General features: G+C 30.9%; 3 protein-coding genes across 3 annotated transcripts; 2 read left to right on the forward strand and 1 right to left on the reverse strand.

The window, feature by feature from the left end:
- Nucleotides 1-1,882: 1,882 nt before the first annotated feature.
- Nucleotides 1,883-15,585, reverse strand: LOC111423599 (heterogeneous nuclear ribonucleoprotein U-like protein 2). Its single transcript, XM_023056867.2, has 13 exons — nucleotides 15,297-15,585; nucleotides 14,844-14,992; nucleotides 14,603-14,785; nucleotides 14,178-14,415; nucleotides 13,676-13,800; nucleotides 12,920-13,615; nucleotides 9,590-9,862; nucleotides 9,273-9,524; nucleotides 9,051-9,219; nucleotides 8,817-8,999; nucleotides 8,609-8,755; nucleotides 3,351-3,706; nucleotides 1,883-3,290 (listed from the first exon to the last, which is right to left on the reverse strand). The coding sequence occupies exons 1-13, from the start codon at nucleotides 15,436-15,438 to the stop codon at nucleotides 3,249-3,251; spliced, it is 2,955 nt and encodes a 984-aa protein (XP_022912635.2). The 5' UTR covers nucleotides 15,439-15,585; the 3' UTR covers nucleotides 1,883-3,248.
- A 131-nt stretch (nucleotides 15,586-15,716) lies between these two features.
- LOC111423606 (dynein regulatory complex protein 8) lies at nucleotides 15,717-17,625 on the forward strand. The gene is made up of 3 exons (XM_071194798.1): nucleotides 15,717-16,024; nucleotides 16,085-16,295; nucleotides 16,347-17,625. Exons 1-3 carry the CDS (start codon nucleotides 15,717-15,719, stop codon nucleotides 16,353-16,355), a joined length of 528 nt encoding a protein of 175 aa, XP_071050899.1. The 3' UTR covers nucleotides 16,356-17,625.
- A 71-nt stretch (nucleotides 17,626-17,696) lies between these two features.
- Nucleotides 17,697-19,886, forward strand: LOC111423589 (unconventional myosin IC-like). The gene is made up of 4 exons (XM_071194369.1): nucleotides 17,697-17,862; nucleotides 18,770-19,154; nucleotides 19,211-19,530; nucleotides 19,589-19,886. Exons 1-4 carry the CDS (start codon nucleotides 17,804-17,806, stop codon nucleotides 19,722-19,724), a joined length of 900 nt encoding a protein of 299 aa, XP_071050470.1. The 5' UTR covers nucleotides 17,697-17,803; the 3' UTR covers nucleotides 19,725-19,886.
- Nucleotides 19,887-21,481: the final 1,595 nt, after the last annotated feature.

The following is a 21,481-nucleotide window of genomic DNA, read 5'->3' on the forward strand; positions in this document are numbered from 1 at the left end:
CTGGAAATTGCTCGTGAGAGTCGGACTGTTTATTCTAGAATGTTCTTAAGAATGTTTATGCTATTTTTCTTTAAAAAAAAATTTTTTCTGATATAGAATTATCCTTGTTTATAGATATACAGTGTGTCCCGGGATAGGTGAAACGACTCTTATAAAATGTGAATTTTTTTTGATATTAAATGTCATCTTTTGGGTTTCAGCCCTGCTTGGTTAAAGACTAATTTAGAACATATTTTCAAATTTTTAAAAACAAGTGACTGTTGACACTGAAGCGAAAACTTCTTGTATCTGATAAAGTACCTTTTCTGTTTACAGTATGGTAAAATGTTACTCAGAAATTTTATTCAGAATGAAAAGTTATGGCCATATGCAAATTTTCGGAATCGTCGGCCTACTTTGATAAAACCCATTTTTAATTATTTTCGTCAATAGTACTTTATTACGATTTTTTGTTTTGAGATTCAGATTATTCGGAAAAAATAAACGAACCGTTCTTAAAATGTTCACAAAAAATTAAGTGTGTGTTCGCCCACAAAGAAAACAGTTAATTATAGCTAACAGTTAATCAGTTTCATCATAATTTTTTTTCTTAGAGTGAATACTTCCTGCTGCAAGAAATCTTTTGATTAAACGCCAACAAGTACTTCTTTTAATTCCAGTACTTGGAAATTTTTCACTAAATAAAGCAATAACCACATTTATCGGGTTTTCCCCGGTTCCATTGAATCACGTAAACTTTTTCCTCTAATGTTAACATTGTATTTGTAAAACACTTTAAATTTACTAAATTACAGTTTGACAGATTAACAGTGACAGGAAAGCAATTTTGTTTTTCCATGACAGTCTTTGTTAAAAATAAAATTGTTTGATAAATCCGAAAATTTGCATATGGCCATAGTTTTTCATTCTGAACAAAACTTCTTAGTAACACTTTCACGTACTGTAAACAGAAAAGGTACTTTACCTGCCACAAAAAGAGTTTTTCTTTCACTGTCAACGCTCACTTGTTTTTAAAAAATTGAAAATATGTTTAAAATTAGTCTTTAATCAAGCAGGGCTAAACCCCAAAAAATGACAATTAATATCGAAAAAAATTTACCTTTTATAAGAGTCGTTTCACCTATCCAGGGACACACTGTATGTATATCTATAAACAAGGGTAAGATAATAATCTTGTTTTGTTTTTTTTTTTTTATTATTGTTTTCTTTCTTTTTTTGCTAGGACTAATGAAAAACATTAGCAGTTATCAACTGCAATGATTTGGTGTTTTTTTTAAGGTTATTTTGTTATGTTGTACTATACTGGATGTATTGGGAATTAATAAACATACATTATTATTATAAGCTTGCTTAATCCGAAGTGTCTGGCAGTATACTCCTGCCCCGACCACTTCCAGTGTTTTTGATCCATCTGTGAACATGCAAATATCTGCCTGAACCAGAGAATTTTCGTTTTTGATCCAGGACTGCCGTTCAGGTAGTACAATCTGGTATAGAGCATTGATCACTGATAATGATCCCGTCAAAGTGCCTTTCATAGCCCATTGGTAGCAGTTTTGAGCATATTGATTAAACTTGTAAATGGTAGTTCTAGCCACTTTCTCTATATGCAAATGCAAAGGCGATAGGATAAGCTAGAGTTGGTATCATAGGCCTCCACAGTCAGATAGAGCCAATATAGTCTTTCAGGAGTAAGACTACAATTTTTTCCACAAATACTACAACAAGTCCACAAAGATAATCTAGCTTTGTATAAAAGTTCCTGCAAATGTCCATCTCATAACAGGGTTTTAGTTTTAGTTGTTCCGCAAATATCTAAGCCTCTGATACAAATAGGTTAAGTTATATAGATTTAATACGATTTTTTAAAAAGGAAACCAGATACTTTATAGAATATATTGAACTAAAATCTTTATTCTATCGCTTTTTACAAGTTTACATTTAAACTATCTTAGTAATTACATGAAATTTTTTTTAATTATTTGCACGCACACTGTAAACATTAATTAAGAAAATAAAAACTATACTTATTCAAATTCCGTAAATTAACTGCAAAAAAACAAGCAAACATGTCATTGGAATTATTACTCATACAAGATAAAGTTAATTTTGTTTGTTATTATCAATCGTTAAAACTCAAACTCTTTGAGCGTATTTAATTATTTAAATCTAAGAAAAATTTAATGAATCGTTTCAAACAACATTCTACGTTTAAATTTAATATAAAAATTCTTTTTTCCTTTTTATAGGAAACGAATCGTATATAAAAACGAATTAAAAGTGAGTTATAATTTAGAATATTCAATATTTATTATAGAAAATTACTTTGTACAATCTTACATTATAACACGTTCCATATCTTGTGTTAATTTTATTGTTATGTAGATCTTTTTTACACAAAAATGCACATTTTAAGGCGTGTTAAGTAATTCGAGTTAATTACACTTATTGCTTTAATTAGAAATATTACATTTCTAACGTTTAGTTAGCATCAAGTGTAGTAACGTTATAAATTTTTGTGTTAAAAAGAAAATGATTCATCCATAACATATTTTCAAATAAAAAAAGATGAATATTTAAAAACAGAAGAATGTTTTAGAGATCATTTGCCTACATTGTTTTGCTTATTGGTGTTATGTTTTGCGGACGATAAAAAATAAAGTACAAAAAAAATTCAACATAAAATATATATCTTATGTTTATATCGGTGCCAACTACTTGTACTGCTTCAGATAAGTGATACTATACAGCATTTTCCAAACTTTTTTTTGGCTTCACCAAGATATAGGTGTTAAATTTTCTTACTACAACATCTTCATCTATAAAGATAACACAGTTTTAAGAGCTTTTTTAAATAATTTAATACAAACTTTTATTTTTTTTTGCTCTAATTTATATTAAAACTGCGTTATTTTTATGGAGATCACCTTAATTTTCATTTACTTCCATTTAAACATAAAAAAGCGTTAAAGATAAAAATGGACATGAAACTAAATTTGTTTTAAACCCAGTTTTCATTTGAACTGTGAAAAACTATACAGTCCAGTTTCTACAATATAATAATTATTATATATATTTTTAATATTGGCATATTACATAATAAATTTTTATGAGGAAAATTTAAACAACTCAGAAATACGAATTATTTTTAAATAAAAACATAAATTATACCAGGAGTTACTCTTTACCTCCTGTGTTCGCTTATTAAAAAAAATCGTTATTTAAATATTTTACACACTAAACATCCTTCAGTGTCCATTGCCACTCATAGAACTATTCGATCCATGACTCTAAATAAACAAATTCATTTATAACTTCTTTTAATTGATAATTAACAAAAATTAACTAACCTGATTCCAGTTTTGACCACTGTAATAACTACCAGAATAATAACTGCCAGGATAATTTCCATTTCCATAACCCGATTGTTGGCCATATTGGCCTCCTCCTCCACCACCTTGATTATAATTCCATTTTCCACTGGAACTCCAAGCGCCACCCCAATTTCCACTTCCACCTTGGCTCCATTGCCCACCGCTTCCTCCCCCTTGACTCCAAGATCCGCGACTCCAAGGTCCACCTCCTTGCCAATTTCCACTATTTCCTCCTCCTCCACCTTGATGTCGATTTCTGTTGTAATTATCTCTATTTCCAGGTCTGTTATGACGATCTCTTGATCTATCTTGTTGTCTTTGACCTCCACTACCTAAAATTATTCATAAAATAATAATAATACATTAATAATTTAAATGGGCGTAATTTATGCGAATCGCGCGAGAATCGTACAACAATAGTCACCGCCAAGTATAGTAAACCTTGGTAACTTAACCAACCTCATTTGAGATGCGGTAACCAACCCGTATGGATGACGAACGAGGATAAGGCTATTATGGAGTTAAGTGTGAGGCCAACAACCTCACCCTGCAGTAACAAAAAAGTTACGAGTCTCGGGATTTTAGGAAGGGCATTAGTAAACGACCCCAGCAACGAAAAAAGGACTATGTTACAAACTGGAAAGATGATGGAGATTGGAAATAAACTATTAAAGATTAAGATAGATGATCATATTAATAAATCCGAATAAGTCTCATTCGGCTATTTAGCTCACAGAAGAAAGTGATAATGAAGAAAAGGACATTTTCTGTATACGAGGGAATCACGGGATATGATCCACCACATCATCAGCAGGTAATGAATGATTTTAATGCAAGGAGAGGTAAAGAATCATACGCAACAGAAGTAGCGGGAAAGTTGTTCCTGCATAATGAAACAAGCCCGAACGGAATAAGGCTGTGCCAAAAGACTAACGCCATTGCAATGAAGATAAAGAACACAGACTTTCAAATAAAATACGTCTATAAGGGTACATGGCAGATCCCAGGAACAAGCAGGATGAATCAAATTGATCATGTTATTTAGCTGTACGACTAAAAGAAGAAGAAAAAGAAGCAGCATAAAGAGGTTAAAATGTAATAAAACACCAGGAGTAACACCAACAGAACTACTATAGTATGGAGGTAAGTAAGAAGCACATGGTGGTCATATATAATAATAATAATCTATAATTTGTTGTGTGTGGAGGTTTTCTTTTATTATTTTATTATAAAAGCATTACACCATTCCCTCCTTTAACTATTTATTTCTAAATCATTATAAACAACGTTTTGGGACTATTCCATCATCAGGTTTAATAATTTTTGTCATCTAAAGGAACAACAATTCAATGATTTACGTAACTACAATTATTTTACAATGAAAACATTTATTACACCTAAACCACAATATATGTAGAATATGACTCTTACCAAAAACTTTTTTCAATTTTATCATTGATCGTCTTTTAATTTCTACCCATCTCATCATGCTTACACGTCACGTCCATCTCCCCCACTCTATTATATAACCAATTTATTTAAAATATCTGCATAATGCGCCCCTATTCGTCCTACGTCAGTTTTAAAGTTAACTGCGTTATTAATGTTTTTTGTTATGATAATTGATTCCAAGTTTTTTCTTATTAGTGTGTTTTTATTTGTTGTTAATATTTTGGGATTTTCAAAATCATATTTGTGAGTTAAAGTTACCGAATATTGGCATAAAGCCGTTTTGTTTTGCGTTTTTATTTGTTTAGTATCGTATTTATGTAGTTGTATACGTTTTTTGAGATGTTGTTTAGATTCCCCTATGTAAATTTTATTGCAGGCAGTGCAGTTTAATTAATATACGGTATCTACTCTATCTAATGTCTTAATTTTATCCTTCATATTTAATATCAAGGTGCCAATTTTGTTGTTATTATATTTAGCAAATTTTATTTCTGATATTTCATACCTTTTAAAAACATTCGTTACCTTATTTGTTAATGTTGGTATAAATTTAATTTTACAAAATTCTTTATTATTATGAGTGCTTTTATTGTTAATATTTCCCTGAGTGCTAAGATCGCTTTTTGGAACATTCTGCCCTGTATTAGTTTGTCTAGGTATGAATTCATACCTAACTAATAGAACTAATACATATGATTTTACAACAAAATAATAATAATAATAAATGCCTTTATTAGGAAATAAGCTTAATTGTATAAAAAAAACATATAAAAGAAAATAGGCGTATTTCAGCTTGTACTAGGTAGTACAGATGCTCTAACTAACCTAAGAAACAAAAAAAGAAAAACACGACTCCGCCAAAAATTACAAAGCAACAGCTAGATACAACAACAAGATTGCAAAACATGTCAGATCAGCGTTTGCCCCCATGTAGACATTGTTCAAGAAAACAAGAATTTTTCTGTGTAATATCAGCTTTTAGTGAAAATCTGGGAGACTGAGAAGATGCCTACAGATTGGGAGACTTCCGTCATATATCCAAGACATAAAAAAGAGGTTTCTCTGCACTACATATAAGTCCCAACAGATATAGTATGGCACAGAATGCCGAGGAACCTTAAGTGAGTACCAAGGTAGATTTAGACATAGCTGATCCACCACAGATCAGATTTTTACAGACCGACAGGTAATTAAAAAAGCAAGGCTCATTTTCATTATGGCTCGAGGAGCATTATAAAGAGACATGCAAGAAATGGGATTTTTTTTCAATTAGTAAATCTGACACATATGGTGTTGAGTAGGGCAACCAAAAATTTGTAAACGTATATTTTTTTTCATAGATCCGAGAAAAAAATGGACAAGAGAGAAACTTGTTCCAGATCAAACTATGAATTTTGAGCTGTATTATTTACTGCAAACTATTATGTCACTATCTTCGAAATAATTGGGAATGTGTTTGATGCATAAGATGAAGAGGACGCTGCGTCAATCAAAATTTCAAAGGACCTACTAAACGACAATACAATAAAATCAGACTTGATGTTTATTGCATCAAATTAAGGCTTCCTTGGCGCATCAATAAAAACATTGGAAACAGCTCCCGCTTTCTACACAGGTTGAAGTAGTGACATAAGCTCAGGACTTCATTGATGGCATAAACAGTGAAGCTACTAAGCTACTAAAAATGGCTATGATTACTTCAAAAAATCATGGTTTTTCTATTTTGAAAGAAATTTCTACATGTTTGAATAAAGGATCCACAGAAATAACCTCAGTGAAGCACTACCATTTAAATTTGCACCTATAACTCAGTGGATGTGGAACGAATTTTTCAATGCATAAGAATGTTTTAAGAGCAAACAGATATTGTAATCAAAATTTAAGCTAAACCTATTTCTGGTTTATTTTCTATTTCTTTCTATTTGTCTTTTGTGTTTTCTTCAATATTTTCTAATTCTCTTTTAGTTTTTATAAGGCGAACTAATAAATATCTCGTGTATAGAAATAGATATCATTTTTCATTTACTTTGTTTAACCTCACCTAAATTTAAGAGCTAAAATATGCTGCAAACAGCATATTTTGATTTTTATAGAACATTTTTTAAGCGCTACCATTTTTGGAGCATATTTTTGGTTGCCCTAGTAATGAGCAACTCTAAGGGTATAGTTAAAGTGGAAGACAGGTGCAGTGAAAGTTTCGAAATCAAGGAATGTCTACGACAAGGCGATGAACTCGCTTCTATTTTGAAAGAAATTTCTACATGTTTGAATAAAGGATCCATAGAAATAACCTCAGTGAAGCACTACCATTTCAATTTGCACCTATAACTTCAGTGAAAGTGGAACGAATTTTTCAATGCATAAGAATGTTTTAAGAGCAAACAGATATTGTAATCAAAATTTAAGCTAAACCTATTTCTGGTTTATTTTCTATTTCTTTCTATTTGTCTTTTGTGTTTTCTTCAATATTTTCTAATTCTCTTTTAGTTTTTATAAGGCGAACTAATAAATATCTCGTGCATAGAAATAAATATCATTTTTCATTTACTTTGTTTAACCACACCTAGATTTAAGAGCTATAATTATAAAGCTAAAATATGCTGCTTAAACAGCATATTTTGATTTTTATAGAACATTTTTTAAGCGCTACCATTTTTTGAAGTATATTTTTGGTTGCCCTAGTGATGAGCAACTCTAAGGGTATAGTTAAAGTGAAAGGCAGGTGCAGTGAATGTTTCGAAATCAAGGAATGTCTACGAGAAGGCGCTTTCTTATTGTTCAATATAGCGCTACAGAAGATTATTAATAAATTGTAAATACACAAGAAAAATAATGTGGGAAAACTACCTAAAATTTAGTCATATTATCTAGAATTTTTAGTCAAAAATTAGCTAACTACTATTACTAGTTATAAAAACTAATTCTATTTCGATAATTTAAGATAGATAAATGATCGAAAAATGTATTTTATAAATACCTAATCAAATTAGTTTCATTATAAATATAATATTAATAGATGTTTTTACTATTAATATTATTTTTATTATTAATGGCAGTAGATAGCTTTATTACAAACGTTGACAAAACGACTAAAATACATTTAAATAAAGTATTTAATAATAGTATATTTGTCCATTTAGGTAAAATATTTCATTGTTAAATGTATATAGATATTCAGACTAGAACAAAATAGACAAAATACCAAATAATTTAGGTAACCAAACTACACAACAACTAGACTTATCAACTAATTTCCATGAGGTAGTTTCTTTTTCTAAAAATTAGTTATATCTCCTCAGTAAATAGATAAATTAACTATCATAAATTTGACTAATTAGAATTTTATTGTATATGTCAACCAAATTACGTTAGGTAAATGAATAAATTTTCTAGCAAAAGTCACTATTTGTCTAACAACTAAATTGATTTAGTTCAAGTTTCCATATCATTTTTCTCAGTCTAGACCAGAATAGCTCCATTATGTAGATAGAGACACAATTAACAGTATACATAGATAAAATCGGCATAATGGAAAGATTTAAACAAGAAATGAAGGCGTGCTATGAAGAATTGAAGGGTAATGTATACAGTGTAGGATTACATATAAATATAGATAAAACCAAAGACTGGACATGAAACAAATGCATGAAAGAATAGTTCCTAAAAGAGATGGCAAGATAACAGTGATCCTTTGGAGTTAGGAAATGGCGAGAATAATTGAAGATTAAAACTCATTCTGGGCTATAACGCCACAACAAGAATAAAAATAATTTCAAACTTACCTCTTTGAGAACGCCAATCTCTCGATTGATCGCGATTATTCCTTCTATCATTTGAACCCCACCTTTGCGATCTATAATCTTGTTTAGGTCCTCTATCATACCTATGAGGCGGGTATTTATTTCTAAATCCTCCATGGTAATCATTACCTAAATTTAATCAATTCATAAAGATTTTTTTTTAATTTTTCACCTTTCATTATCAACTTACGTCTATTATCTTGCCATTTATTAAACCTGTTATTTCGGGCTTCGCGTCTTGGCCAATTTCCGTAACCGGCATCTTTACCTTCTTTGTTATATTTTTGCACCATCGCTTTCGCGTCATCTTCCTTTAGATCCACGTAAGTTACTTCTTCCAACCAATCGCCAACGCGGGGAAGTGACATATTAGCTACAAATTAAATAAATTAATTAAAAGAATAAAAAAATTTGAAAAAATTACCTTTCATTTGACAAATATACGCATTACTCAACTTTGTATCTTGTTGTTCTTCATATTGAGCTTTACGTTTCGCTTGATCTTCTTCGCTGCAAACCACGACGATTGCCCTTCTTTTGTATCCATCGAATTGTCTCATTTTGCGTCTTTGTGTATTGTTAAATTCGTTGGTCTTAAAATAAAATTGCTTTTTTTTTGCGAATATATTTTTATGTATTAACTTACTTGGTCGATTACAATATTTCTTCTTCTGGTTGCGGCAACGTCCACTAATTTATTCGAAGTTTTTGTGAGTTTATCCACTAATGTGGACCAATAAGGTTTGATGCTGTTTCTAATCGGTGTGCCATCAACGGTCATTTTATCCAAAAGTTGGCTATTTCCGATTATTGTGTATCGTTTATCTTTGTTTTTCTCTAAATAATCATTAACCCAATGTGTTTTACCTGAAGCAGGGAGTCCAATCATCATAATAACCTACAAAAAAATAAATAAATCATTATTTAATTAAATAAATATATGGTATTAAATCAGTTTCATACTTCACAATCACTTCGGCTTTCTGGTCGTTGTGGACCAACAACTTTGTCTTCAATTTTATTAATAAACATGTATTCGGATAATTTTTCTGGTGTTTTACAAAATGGTTCCTCCAAGTCACCGAAATTCGCTTCAAAAACGTAATTTTTTGAAAGAACATGGGGAAATAATGAGAAATCTCCTTCTGGTAAATCAGTTCTGGGTATTGATACAGCTAAAGGAAGTTCTTCCCCATTGATTGTGTAAATTATATTAACACTTTCATCTGAAAATGCCTAAAATAAAACAATAAATTTAATTAATTGAAAATTTAATAATAATGCTTTTATTAACCTTACAATTAATGTACTGAAATTGCAAAGGCTAATAATTGGTTGGGTCAGACAACACCATAAAATAGTGAGGTCTGGCCTTCAACCAAGTCCCCATGAACACAACATATTGCTTGTAAGTAAGAACATAACTCATAAGAAAAGAAAACCAACAAACAAAAATTGAATGAATAAATGACAATTAAAACAAATAAAAATTATATCATATCGCTTGTGTTTATACTTAAAACTCGAGAGGTTTGATATTTTTAATGGGCGAGGAAGGATATTCCAAAAATTTGTCACACAATAACTGAAAGAATTCTGAAATGACGCCGACGCGTGACTACGAACCGTAAGTGCATCTTTTCAATGAATATTGTGATACTATATCTTCCTGCTCAGATAAACAGGTGTTTTTAATTTAAAATTTTATAACAAACTTCTCCACTGTGAAAAATGATCCTATTATACATATTTAGCCACCTACACTCTTAACTTATGCGAAATTCTGCAGCACTTTCGTATTCCATAAATTAGTCTTAAACACCCATTTTGAATATACTGCACCCGTCTTCGAGTATCCTTAGTTATGCAGGGACCATATACCAAGTCACACTGATTGAAATTGATTAAAATCAAAGAATCAATCAATAATCTTTTACTGTTTTCATTTGACAGGCCGATACGGACAAAAGGGATTTTAATACGCAATATGATTTTTGTATTATTTTATTTATATGTGAATTAAATTTTAAATCATCATCTATTAATAAATCCAAATTTTTCACAGTGCGTATGTGTTGTAGTTCCTGATTATTTACACAAATTTTAAGATTGTCATTAACAAATTTCATATGATTCCTATCACCAAAAACTAATCACATTAGATTTGCTGGGGTTTACTTTTAAGCCATGTGCCTCAGAAGTGTCAACAAGATATTAATAATTGAGTATCATCAGCATAAGCATGGTATTTACAGTCATCAATGTCTTCAAATGCTTGTAGAACATACTAGTATAAATGATGAACAACAAGGAACCACATATACTGCCCTGAGGAACTCCTTTAGAGACAAATTCTGGTTTAGATAATAAGCCTTTAACTTTCGCATGTTGTCTTCTGTTCAGAAGATAATGTTTAAAAAAATCAATTGGCATCTCAAGTCACGTTTACACAGTGTAATTTTTCAAAGCTATTGGCGGAAGTTTTAAAACCAGAGAGGATTTGAAGTAAACGAATTTAATTACTTATTTGTTTAAACACAATAAAAACCAGAGCGTACCTACTTACTTTTTCCAACATAAAATGCAACATGCCAATATAATTTGACATTACACTAAAAAAATACAACAATCTAGCGCTGAATAATAAATAAAACTAGACTAATATTAACATTAGACCTAGAGCTAGAAACATTCCGTTTAGCTTCCGCTTTATTAACTTGTTAAATTTGCATCAAATTATTCATCAACCTTATATCACGAAAAATCCACGCAATCCCAACATTATTACTATGATGTATATTTTTATTGAACTAAAACTACAACGAACCCTATCATTCGTGTTTAGCCGTTACCATAGCAAAATACCGGCTAAATACGATATTTTCTAGTTTTACACTTTTTATAGTAGAACACAACACCTAGAACTAGAATCATTCGGGTTTAGCCGTCTTGAGAGACGTGCGGCAATGATTCTAGTTCTAGGTCTAGTGTTAGTTCTAGTTTTACACTTTTTACAGTAGAACTAACACAAGACCTACAACTAGTTTTACACTTTTTACAGTGGAACTAACACAAGACCTAGAACTAGAATCATTCGGATTTAGCCGTCTTGAGAGACGTGCGGCTAAACCCGAATGTTTCTAGTTCTCAGTTTAGTGTTAGTTCTAGCTTTACACTAGCACCAGCTAATAGTAGTATATTTTCATTGAACTAAAACTAGAACCAACACTAACGCACGGCTAAACCCGATATTTTCTAGTTGTAGGTCTAGTGTTAGTTCTAGTTTCACATTAGACCTAACACTAGAACTAACATAAGACCTAGAACTAGAATCATTTGGGTTTAGCCATACTGAGGGACGTGCAGCTAAACCCAAATGCTTCTAGGCGGCCGGCAACATCTCGAATTTTCCTAGTGTAATTTTTGCTTAAAACTGAAAGAACTGAATTTGTAATCACTCCTCCGAATTAAAAAATAGAATAAAGTACAGAATTACAACTGTGACCAGGTCTAAATCCTGAGTGGTTATCAGTTATGATGTCATAAAGCAATAGGTGTTCATGTAACTGAGAACAAACTATTTTTTCTAGTGCTTTAGAAAGAGCAGGTAATATGCTTATAGCCTTAAAATCAGTATAGCACTTAGGAGAGTTAACTTTTAGCAATGGAGTGACTATAGAAACCTTCCAACAGTCAGAGAAAACAGCTTCTAAGAGACATGCATTAATGATATGCATAATCATATCTAATAAGAATGGACACGACAGTTTTTTTGTATTTATGTGAAGAAAATCGCTTCCAACAGCATTGGAGTGAATGATATAACTTCAGCCACTTCACTCTGTGTTACAGTAACAAGCAAATAATTCTTTAAAATTTTGTAATGTAGTGTTGTTATAATATTGTAATAAATTATTTGAATTGTTCAAAAAATAATTATTGAATTCATCTGCATCACATAAATGTTCAGGAACAGAATTAGAATTAGGTTTCCATAAATCGCAAGTATTTTTTTTTTTTTAATAGTATTTATGTAAACCCTCTGTTCCTAATGTACTGCAGATGTAACATAATTTCTTAGCAAATTGTTGTGGGTGTTAATGCTTTATCCCTTAGATCCATCATAATCCTAACAACAGGAGTTAGCCAAGCTGCACTTGGTCGCGAGATTTTAATAATCTCGCGGATTTAATTCGCAATTTACAACATTGTTGATATTTCTAGGAGTTGCTAGTCATAGTTTTCAGTATTTTTGGAAAATATGACTAACATTCCATTTATTACAAATCTTACCAGAAAAGTGCCAATAATATCACCAACACCAAACGGTTTTCCATATTCCGTAAATTGTTTGTCATTAACAAATTTTCCACTCGATTCAAATCCATAAGAATATTTACTTTCACCAAGTTGTAAACATTCGGAATTAATAGACCAACCAATTCTGATCAAATGGGACGCAATTTTAACTTCTTCCTCTTTAAGCTCTTTTTCCTCTTCTTTCTTTTCCTCAACTTCCATTGGTTCCTCTTTACTTTGAGGTTCCTCCTCATCATTTTTCTCTTTTTCTGTGTCCTTTTCTTTTTCATCTTTTACATCGTCTTTATTTTCTGGTTCTTTTTGAGTTTCTGACTCCTTTTGAGTGTCAAGATCATCATCAGCAGGTTTTTCAAGTGGAGGAGTTTCTTTGGTTTCTCCTGTTGTTGGTTTATCTTCGGTTGGTGATTTACTTTCATCTTTTTCTTCCGTTGTTTCCATTTTTTCATCAAGTTGAGCGTCATTTTGTGATTGTTCTTCGACTGATTTCGCTTCGGAACCGTTTTCATCGCTAGATTTTGATTTTTTTTCGTCAGGGGAACGTTTTGTTTCGGTGTTTCGTGATTTGTCTCTTCTCGAATCTCTTCTACCACGATCTCTACTACCTTTTTCAGGTTGTTTAATAACATCTTCCCATTTTAATTCTTCGGTTACTTTTACTTCAAAACAAACCTATATAGACATAAATAAATAATTAAAAAAATTTTTCTTTTAATATTAATTTATTTTTACCTTTCCATTTTTTGCCCCATGAGTTGCTCTTACTCCGGACCAAACATAACCAAATATTCCGTCGTGATAAGGTTTCGCTTTCAAGAACGTTTCCTTATCAATTTGCAGATGAAGGTCAGAATCATCTGTAAACAAAAATAAAATACTCAACTTAAAATGAAAGATTTTATTTTCATTGCTGTCGTTATCTTAAATAGATAAGAATCTATTTAAACTAACTAGGAGAATGTTGCATAACAGGACTGATAAAACTACTAGAGCAAATTAACTATAAATAAAAAAGAAAGACAGATATATCAAAACTACTTTTTTATTAATCTTTAGTTCTTTTCTTTTTACAAAATGTATAAAATAATAAAATTATAACATAAACTGAACTGAAAAAATAGTAACAACTAACCATTTCAATGAAAAAGAAAAATAAGATATCGAGATAACAAATTTTTCCAACAAAAAAAAAATTGAACTAAGACAGAAAATCAATTTTATCAATTTTACTTACACCAATTTAGTTGAACTTTATCAGAATCGATTGGTGGCTCATCTTCCCTAACTGGGGTTCTTTGTCGGGCTTTTTGTACATCGTTTGATCGTTTCCTTTTCCCTCCTGATTGTTGATCATCGTCTCCTTTCACCTGATCTTCTTTATCCTTGTTATTTTCACCTTTATCCGCTATTGCTTCATCAGTTTCTTCTGTTTCTACTCGACTTTTCTTATTGGGGGGTTCATCAACATTATCCTTATCATAATAAAAGGAAAAAAATTAAATAAGTATAAAATATAATCAATTTCTTTTTTGAGATACTTTATGTTGGCATTTCTTAGAAGACACACTTTTACCACCTCGAATAAATAAATCCAGTTCTTAGTCAATGAACCACCCCCAAAACAGGATGGTAAAAGTGAGCCTAACTATTTCAATTTACCTGTTGCTCTCCATTTTCTTCTTGTTTTGTAACATCTTCCTTTTCATCTTGTTCTGCAATTGAAGCTTCACTTTCTTTATCAGCTTTTTCTTCAGAAGTTTTCATTTCTTCATCTTTACCTTCATCAGGTTTTTCTAATTCTGATTTTTCTTGTTCTACGACTATAGAAGGCTTTTCCACATCCTATGATGCAAATTTTACATTTCTAAATCGTTAATAGATCATTTATTATAATACTCACAGGTTCTTTTTCATCGTCTTTGTCACCGTCATCTTTAGATTCTTCGATAACATCAGTTTCATCTTTCGTTTTAGAATTGGGTACATCTTCATTCTGAGAAGTGTTAAAATCCTCAGTGGATGTATCGGCAATAGATGTATCAGGTAACTCTACAAAATAAATCAAATTTTAATTTTCCCGCCAATACAACATAACCTCTACTTAGCATAACATTGCTTTATAAAAAAAATTTTACGAAATTGAATTTTTATTGTAACCCACCTAATAAATCCGTAAAAACGTTTATTTAATCAACAAAAAGAACTAAAACGGTTTTAGGTTAGATCATTCTAGAAGGTGAATTTAATAACTTGTTTTGGACACAAAACTAGAAATTTGGTTTTGTAACGTGTTTAAGTAAAAGATTTGTCGCTTAATAATGATTTAAAACGTTGAAAAAGGCTCAAAACTTGCCTGTTTTTAGTTCGGACTCCAATGCATCTTTTAAACGCTTAACCAATACAGCTTTATTGCCCTTGGTTTCCAAACCTCTGGAACTGAGTTCTGCCCGGAGTTCAACCACTTTTAACTTCGCGGGGTCCGGCACCGAACTCATTGTTTATTCGGGAGCAGAAAAAAAATTTAAACTTTTAACGGAATTTATACAAAATAAACACACTCATAAACGCGTTACAGTACTAAAGAAGCACGCGTAATATTGCAAATGGCGTACTACAGTATTGCCACGCTTGCGCAATAAAATTCACTGCTATAGGTTGCCTCAAAAAAACGCGCCAAATTTAAAAATTGTATCAAGTTTGATCAATAATTCATACTTTACCTTAAAGACTAGGCTAATTCATACTTGAAATTAAAGTAAATTAATTATGGAAGATGTTCAAGAACAACCGGGTATACTCATATTATATTTTAGAATTTTTAATCATATTTTTTATTTTAGTTGTATTAAACAACGATTTAGAAAGGAAAATTTTTGATGCTTTCGAAGTGTTTGATCACGCTGGAAATAAAACCGTTGATGTACGAGATGTTGGAACTGTTATTCGTTCTTTGGGTGCTTGCCCTACAGAAGCTGAACTTCAAGAAATGATTGTTTTGTACTTAGAAGATCCTGTTAATCCCGGATCGATTCACGTTAATAAATTTATCCCTTTTGTATCCCAATTTATCACTGAACACAAGTACTTATTTAAATTTAGTTCTTATTTTATTGCGTAAACTTTACAAATTATTAATTTTAGGTATGAACCTGCTACTCCAGATGCTCTACTTGAGGCTTTTCATGTTTTGGATCCATTAGGAAAAGGCTACATAACTAAAGAATACATTTCAACTTTAATGACACAAGATGGTGAACCATTTAATCAAGATGAATTGGATGAAATGTTGGAAATTGCCATTGATCCTCATACTCAAACAGTACCATACGAATATTATATTAATCAATTGATGGTGAGTTTAAATGATATATATTTTAATAATATTAAATTCTTAATGTTTCAGATTGATTAAGTGAAATGTAGAATGTTGGGCACAACACAAGTATATATTTTAAGACATATTTAAAGTAATTATTAATTAGTGCACAATTACAAAGTTTAAAATTATCTCCTATTGCAACTCAAGACCCACATTTCATGCATATCTAATGTACAATTTCTTAACCTAACTAATTACATCTTGTAATTCAGCAACAATGATACCACACAAAAGTGTGGTTACTTCTTTATTATTATTAATGTAGAGGACAATGTAGTATTGAGGTGATTTCGATGTAATTTATTTGTAATTATGTATGATCTTCAAAAGTTAGATATTAGAAATTAAAATTAATTTCATTGAGTAATTTTTAGGCAACCCAACTTACATCTAACACAACATTGCAGAAGAATAAGACATTTGTGTTAACACTAGCAGTGTGGTGTTAAGAATAAAGCACCTTATAAATATTGAAATAAGTTGTAATAAAAAGGTCTTTTATTAAATTGAGCACTTAAAAAGCTCCATTGAAATGTCAAAATTAATAGGGGCTTCTTCATTAATTAAAGAATTGGAATATAATGAAAAACTTGTAAGGAAGCACAAGTTACAGGAGTAACACAATTGGCTAGCTGTCTAAGGGACACTATATGGGGAAACAAATACATGCATGTAGAAGGAAAAATGAAATTATCACCTTAAGTGTCACCTGAAAGGTGTATCACCTTTAGTGTGTTAGTGGTGCTAGAAAACCAATGTACCAACCACATGAGAGTATTAAATCGTGGTTATGAGGCTTTTATAGACAACCAAAATTCAACAGGCAGGGGCTGAAAGTATTTTGAGTATGAAGAAGAGATGAGAGAATTGATGAGTATGAAAAAAAAATGTTAACCCTGAGTTATTATTAGATAACAATATAGTTAATGTGCTGATTGTGAATGAGGATAAAGAAAATTATGAAATGGAAAGCATGAGTCTAGAACTATCACCAGTGGTTACACTGAATGATACATCAGAAAAATAGAAGATATGTAGTAACAAACCAAAAAAATAAATTGTGTTGTGCCCTGGACTCCAATTATGTTCACTGCGCCGTATTATCAAATCTCCTTCAAATCTCTCAATACCGACATACCCAAATCTCCAAATACTCTATTACCTTATCTCTGCTCCAAATCTCTCTCGCATAAAAGACACTTTTATGGTTGGGCGCGGTTATTGTTAAGGTTATGTATGGCGTTATACTTATGTTAATGTCGATGTTTGTAACCAGAATAAGTAAATAAACAGTAAGAAGATATACAGATTGAGATTTTATTATAATAAACGATAGATTTAACTTTAGGACAAAGATTTTTATAAGGTTCCCAAAAACTTTATTTGAAACAGAAGACGCCTTCCAAGCTAAAAAACATGATATAGCAGCAACTATTCAATCAAAATATAAAGAAATACTTGAAAGAAGGAAATATTTAAAAATGAGCTACACTGAAAAAGAAGCTGAAAGAAGAAAAGCTGCGGTTCTTGTTATTAGAAAGTAAGATAATTTTAATAAATTACTTTCATGTTTTGTTTGTGATGATGTTTTATCCTCATCAAGTGAATCGTCCCAGCGTTTTGACAGCTTTTTAACTGGCCGCCTTCCCTCCACCCTTCTTCCTTTCTCAAGTTTCAGTGTTCTGTCTTCATCCAGCCACCACATATGGTCGACCCAATGGACCATAATGAAAACTAGGGCGTACCTAGTGTCACACTAGGTTCTATCTACACTAGAACTAATGCAAGACTTAGAACTAGAATCATTCGGGTTTAGCCGTCTTGAGAGACGTGCGGCTAAACCTTAATGTTTCTAGTTCTCAGTCTAGTGTTAGTTCTAGTTTTACACTAACACTATCACTAGAACTAACACAAAACCTAGCACTAGAATCGTTCGGGTTTAGCCGTCTTGAGAGACGTGCGGCTAAACCCTAATGTTTCTAGTTCTCGGTTTAGTGTTAGTTCTAGTTTTATACTAGCACTATCACTACAACTAACACAAGACCTAGAACTAGAATCATTCGGGTTTAGCCACCCAACCTAACCCAACCCAACCCGAATGTTTCTAGGCGGCCGGCAACATCTCGAATTTTCCTAGTGTAATTTTTGCTTAAAACTGACCAATAGCAACCCTTCTTTTTGGCACTTTAATTTCAAAATACTCCTCCGAATTAAAAAATACAGTATAAGACTTCATTGGAGACCTGATGTGATCGTGCCATTAGGTGTATGTCGTTATGACATAAATAGGTGTTCCTTAAGGATTGTCCTTTAAGGGTTGCTTTAAGCTAATTGTAAAATTTATCCTTAATTCTTTCATCGTTATCTTTTGTGTAGAAACTCGTGGCTTCCTAATGACTTGTCACTTTTAAAGATTCTGTGTAAAATTAATTTTCTTTTTTAAATAGATTCATTAAGGGATTTATAACAAGAAATGGACCAATTAACGACTGTAATAAAGATTTCGTTGAAATGGCAAAACGGAATTGGTTGATGAGACTATCAAAAAGTCTTCCATCGAATTTTTTAAAAAGAACTTGGCCACCATGTCCGTATAGTTGTAAAGAGGCATCAGCACATTTGGAAAAATATTACGCCTCTCATATGTCAAGGGTTTATCGCAAGAAATTAACCCCCGAAAGAAAATTGGTATTTGAACAAAAGATTTTGGCTGAAAAATTATTTAAGGGTAAAAAAGCGAATTATCCTGAAAGTCTTCCGCATACGTTTGTAACTAATAGATTATCAGCGACTGATATTTCGATTGATACCATTTTAGATGAGAAACAAAGGGTAATAAATAATTTTTTTTTGTATTAATTTTAATTGAAAATTTATTTTCTTTAAAGTACTGTTCACCTGTTATAAAATACGATCGACGTGGCTTTAAAGAAAGGGATCGTATCATGGTGGTTACTAACAATTCATTTTGTTTAATCGACCTTAAACCAAAACAACTAAAAATGAAACATAAATTTCCTTTAGATAAATTGGAATTTATTATTTCACCAGCATTAAATAGCTTCGTATTGATAAAAATCCCAGATGAAATGAAAAAAGCCGATAAGGGCGATTTAATTTTAAAAGTGCCTCATTTAATCGAAGCGTTAACTTTAACCGTTGAAATCACTGAGAAGCCTGAAAAAATTATTTTTGCTAAAACTAACATGTAAAGAAATCAAATTGCAAATTAAAAATAAATTGTTATTAACATAATTTATTTTTAGGATTGAGTATGCTAAACCAGGTAAACCTGGTCAGATTGTCTTTAGTGTAGGACCCCAAGAAAACTTTTTTAGAGATAAAAAGAATGGAAATTTACTTATTATTAGTCGTAGCACTGTTGGTCTTAATAATACTTAATAAAAACATAATGAAAAGAATATCTATTGAATTTGATAAAGAAAATGAGCTTGGGAAAAAGATATTGTTAAAAATGTACCATTTTTATGTTCAAAATAATTTCTTTTGTATAGATGATGGGAATGAAATGTATTATAATATATTATTATTGATTTTATTTAACTCAGGTGAAATATGTTTATATTTTATTTAATTTTATAATTTATTCGTTAATAAAGATCGTTATAACTACTTTGTATTGCGACTTTATTCATTTTTATACGCCACTGTTCAATATTTTTTTGTTCTTTAACACGTAGGCTTATTTCATAAGTTTTTTTACACATATACATCATTTTGCTGAAAATAAATATGTATCAACTACTTACAATCACCGAGAATATTGAGTTATTCAATATTACAAGTTGGTAATTCACAAATATAGCTTTTGTAGGTCACTAACAGGGCCTTATTTAAATTTCTTTTTGTTCTCTAGGTATTGTTAAAAAAAAATAAAAACCATAAGATAAATTGATCTTTTGAAAGCAATAACTAATAGGTATACTTAAATAAGTACTAAGACTTTATTATAACAATAATTAATCTTTAACCATCTTTAAAACTTTTCAATTATCTACAGAGTGTGTCTAAATAGTCGAATTATCTTCGAATTTTATTTACAGGAGGATTAATGGGACAGTTATCTAGAGTTAATGCTTTTCTGTTTGAACAGTGAGATCACAATGTATAGCGGAGGCTTTTTGTGATGTTGAAACTTTCTGATATTTGGTTGTTTAATTCACTTGAAGACTTTACCGATACAAGAATAAGTGGTATGTTTAATTTTTCATGGTTTTTGTTTTTTAAGAATCGTACTAGAATTGAGACTCCACGCCATTGAGGCTCGCGATCTTTCAAATTAATTATCTAGATCTTTATACTTTTTATCTTTATCTTTTTGAAAGGGTTTCCAGATAGGGTACAATTACACGAAGGCCTGCTTTTCCAAAGGTTCTTTTGCCTCTCTATCTTTCCCAACATACCAAGGTATTCGAAAGTTTTAACTCGTTTTCCTTTTCATGGATTGGATCCATTAGGAAAAGGGTATAGGTATAACTAGACCATTTAGTCAAGACTAAATAGACGAAATGCTCGAAGTAGCTATTGTTCCTTCTACTCAAACAGTACCATACGAATTTTACATCAATAAATTGATTGTAAGTTTGTTATAGACACAAATTTTGCTGTACAGGTTATGCATTTTTGGTGGAGGAGCCGGAATAATTTGTTTATTTAGAAACCTTTTTATTTTGTAGTACGAACCTCCGCCTGAAGTAAGTTTATATGCGGTTGCTGATGGCTGATACCATTGAAGCTGCGAAATCTTAAACTGTTAAAAACCATTAGGTGCACTTTTAGAGCAAATACACCAAGAAAGAAAAGAAGATTGATTCTTATTTTGTCATTTTTAAATGTGTGCTGTGTAAATTAATAAAAATTATAATATTTTTAATCAATTTTTAAATATAATTTTAGTTATTTATAAACAATTTTTAGAAAGAACTCAAATAAAACAAAATTTTAAATTTAAATAATACGAGTATTAACCCAAAGATGTCGCGTTACCTACTTATTCATTTTATTTATTTATTTTATATTTGTTTAATTAACTAAACTATATTCAAGTTTTTCTTATAATTAATAAAATTTGATTTAAAAAAAGTAAATTTATTACATACATTATCGAATTAGAATGAAACGGAAAGTTAACTTTTAAC

Source organism: Onthophagus taurus, chromosome 1 (assembly GCF_036711975.1).
Source record: "Onthophagus taurus isolate NC chromosome 1, IU_Otau_3.0, whole genome shotgun sequence".
Classification (NCBI taxonomy): domain Eukaryota; kingdom Metazoa; phylum Arthropoda; class Insecta; order Coleoptera; family Scarabaeidae; genus Onthophagus; species Onthophagus taurus.

Excerpts from the sequence above, each read along its gene's own strand:
- LOC111423589 (XM_071194369.1), top strand. The coding sequence starts at position 17,804 with ATGAGCTACACTGAAAAAGAAGCTGAAAGAAGAAAAGCTGCGGTTCTT. Across the intron at positions 19,155-19,210 it reads TTTTAGATGAGAAACAAAGG|TACTGTTCACCTGTTATAAA; the intron begins GTAATAAATAAT and ends TTTTCTTTAAAG. Across the intron at positions 19,531-19,588 it reads ATTTTTGCTAAAACTAACAT|GATTGAGTATGCTAAACCAG; the intron begins GTAAAGAAATCA and ends ATTTATTTTTAG.
- LOC111423606 (XM_071194798.1), top strand. The coding sequence starts at position 15,717 with ATGTTCAAGAACAACCGGGTATACTCATATTATATTTTAGAATTTTTA. Across the intron at positions 16,025-16,084 it reads CAATTTATCACTGAACACAA|GTATGAACCTGCTACTCCAG; the intron begins GTACTTATTTAA and ends TATTAATTTTAG.
- LOC111423599 (XM_023056867.2), bottom strand. The coding sequence starts at position 15,438 with ATGAGTTCGGTGCCGGACCCCGCGAAGTTAAAAGTGGTTGAACTCCGG. Across the intron at positions 14,786-14,843 it reads AAGACGATGAAAAAGAACCT|GATGTGGAAAAGCCTTCTAT; the intron begins GTGAGTATTATA and ends TTTGCATCATAG. Across the intron at positions 3,707-8,608 it reads AGATTGGCGTTCTCAAAGAG|GTAGTGGAGGTCAAAGACAA; the intron begins GTAAGTTTGAAA and ends GAATAATTTTAG.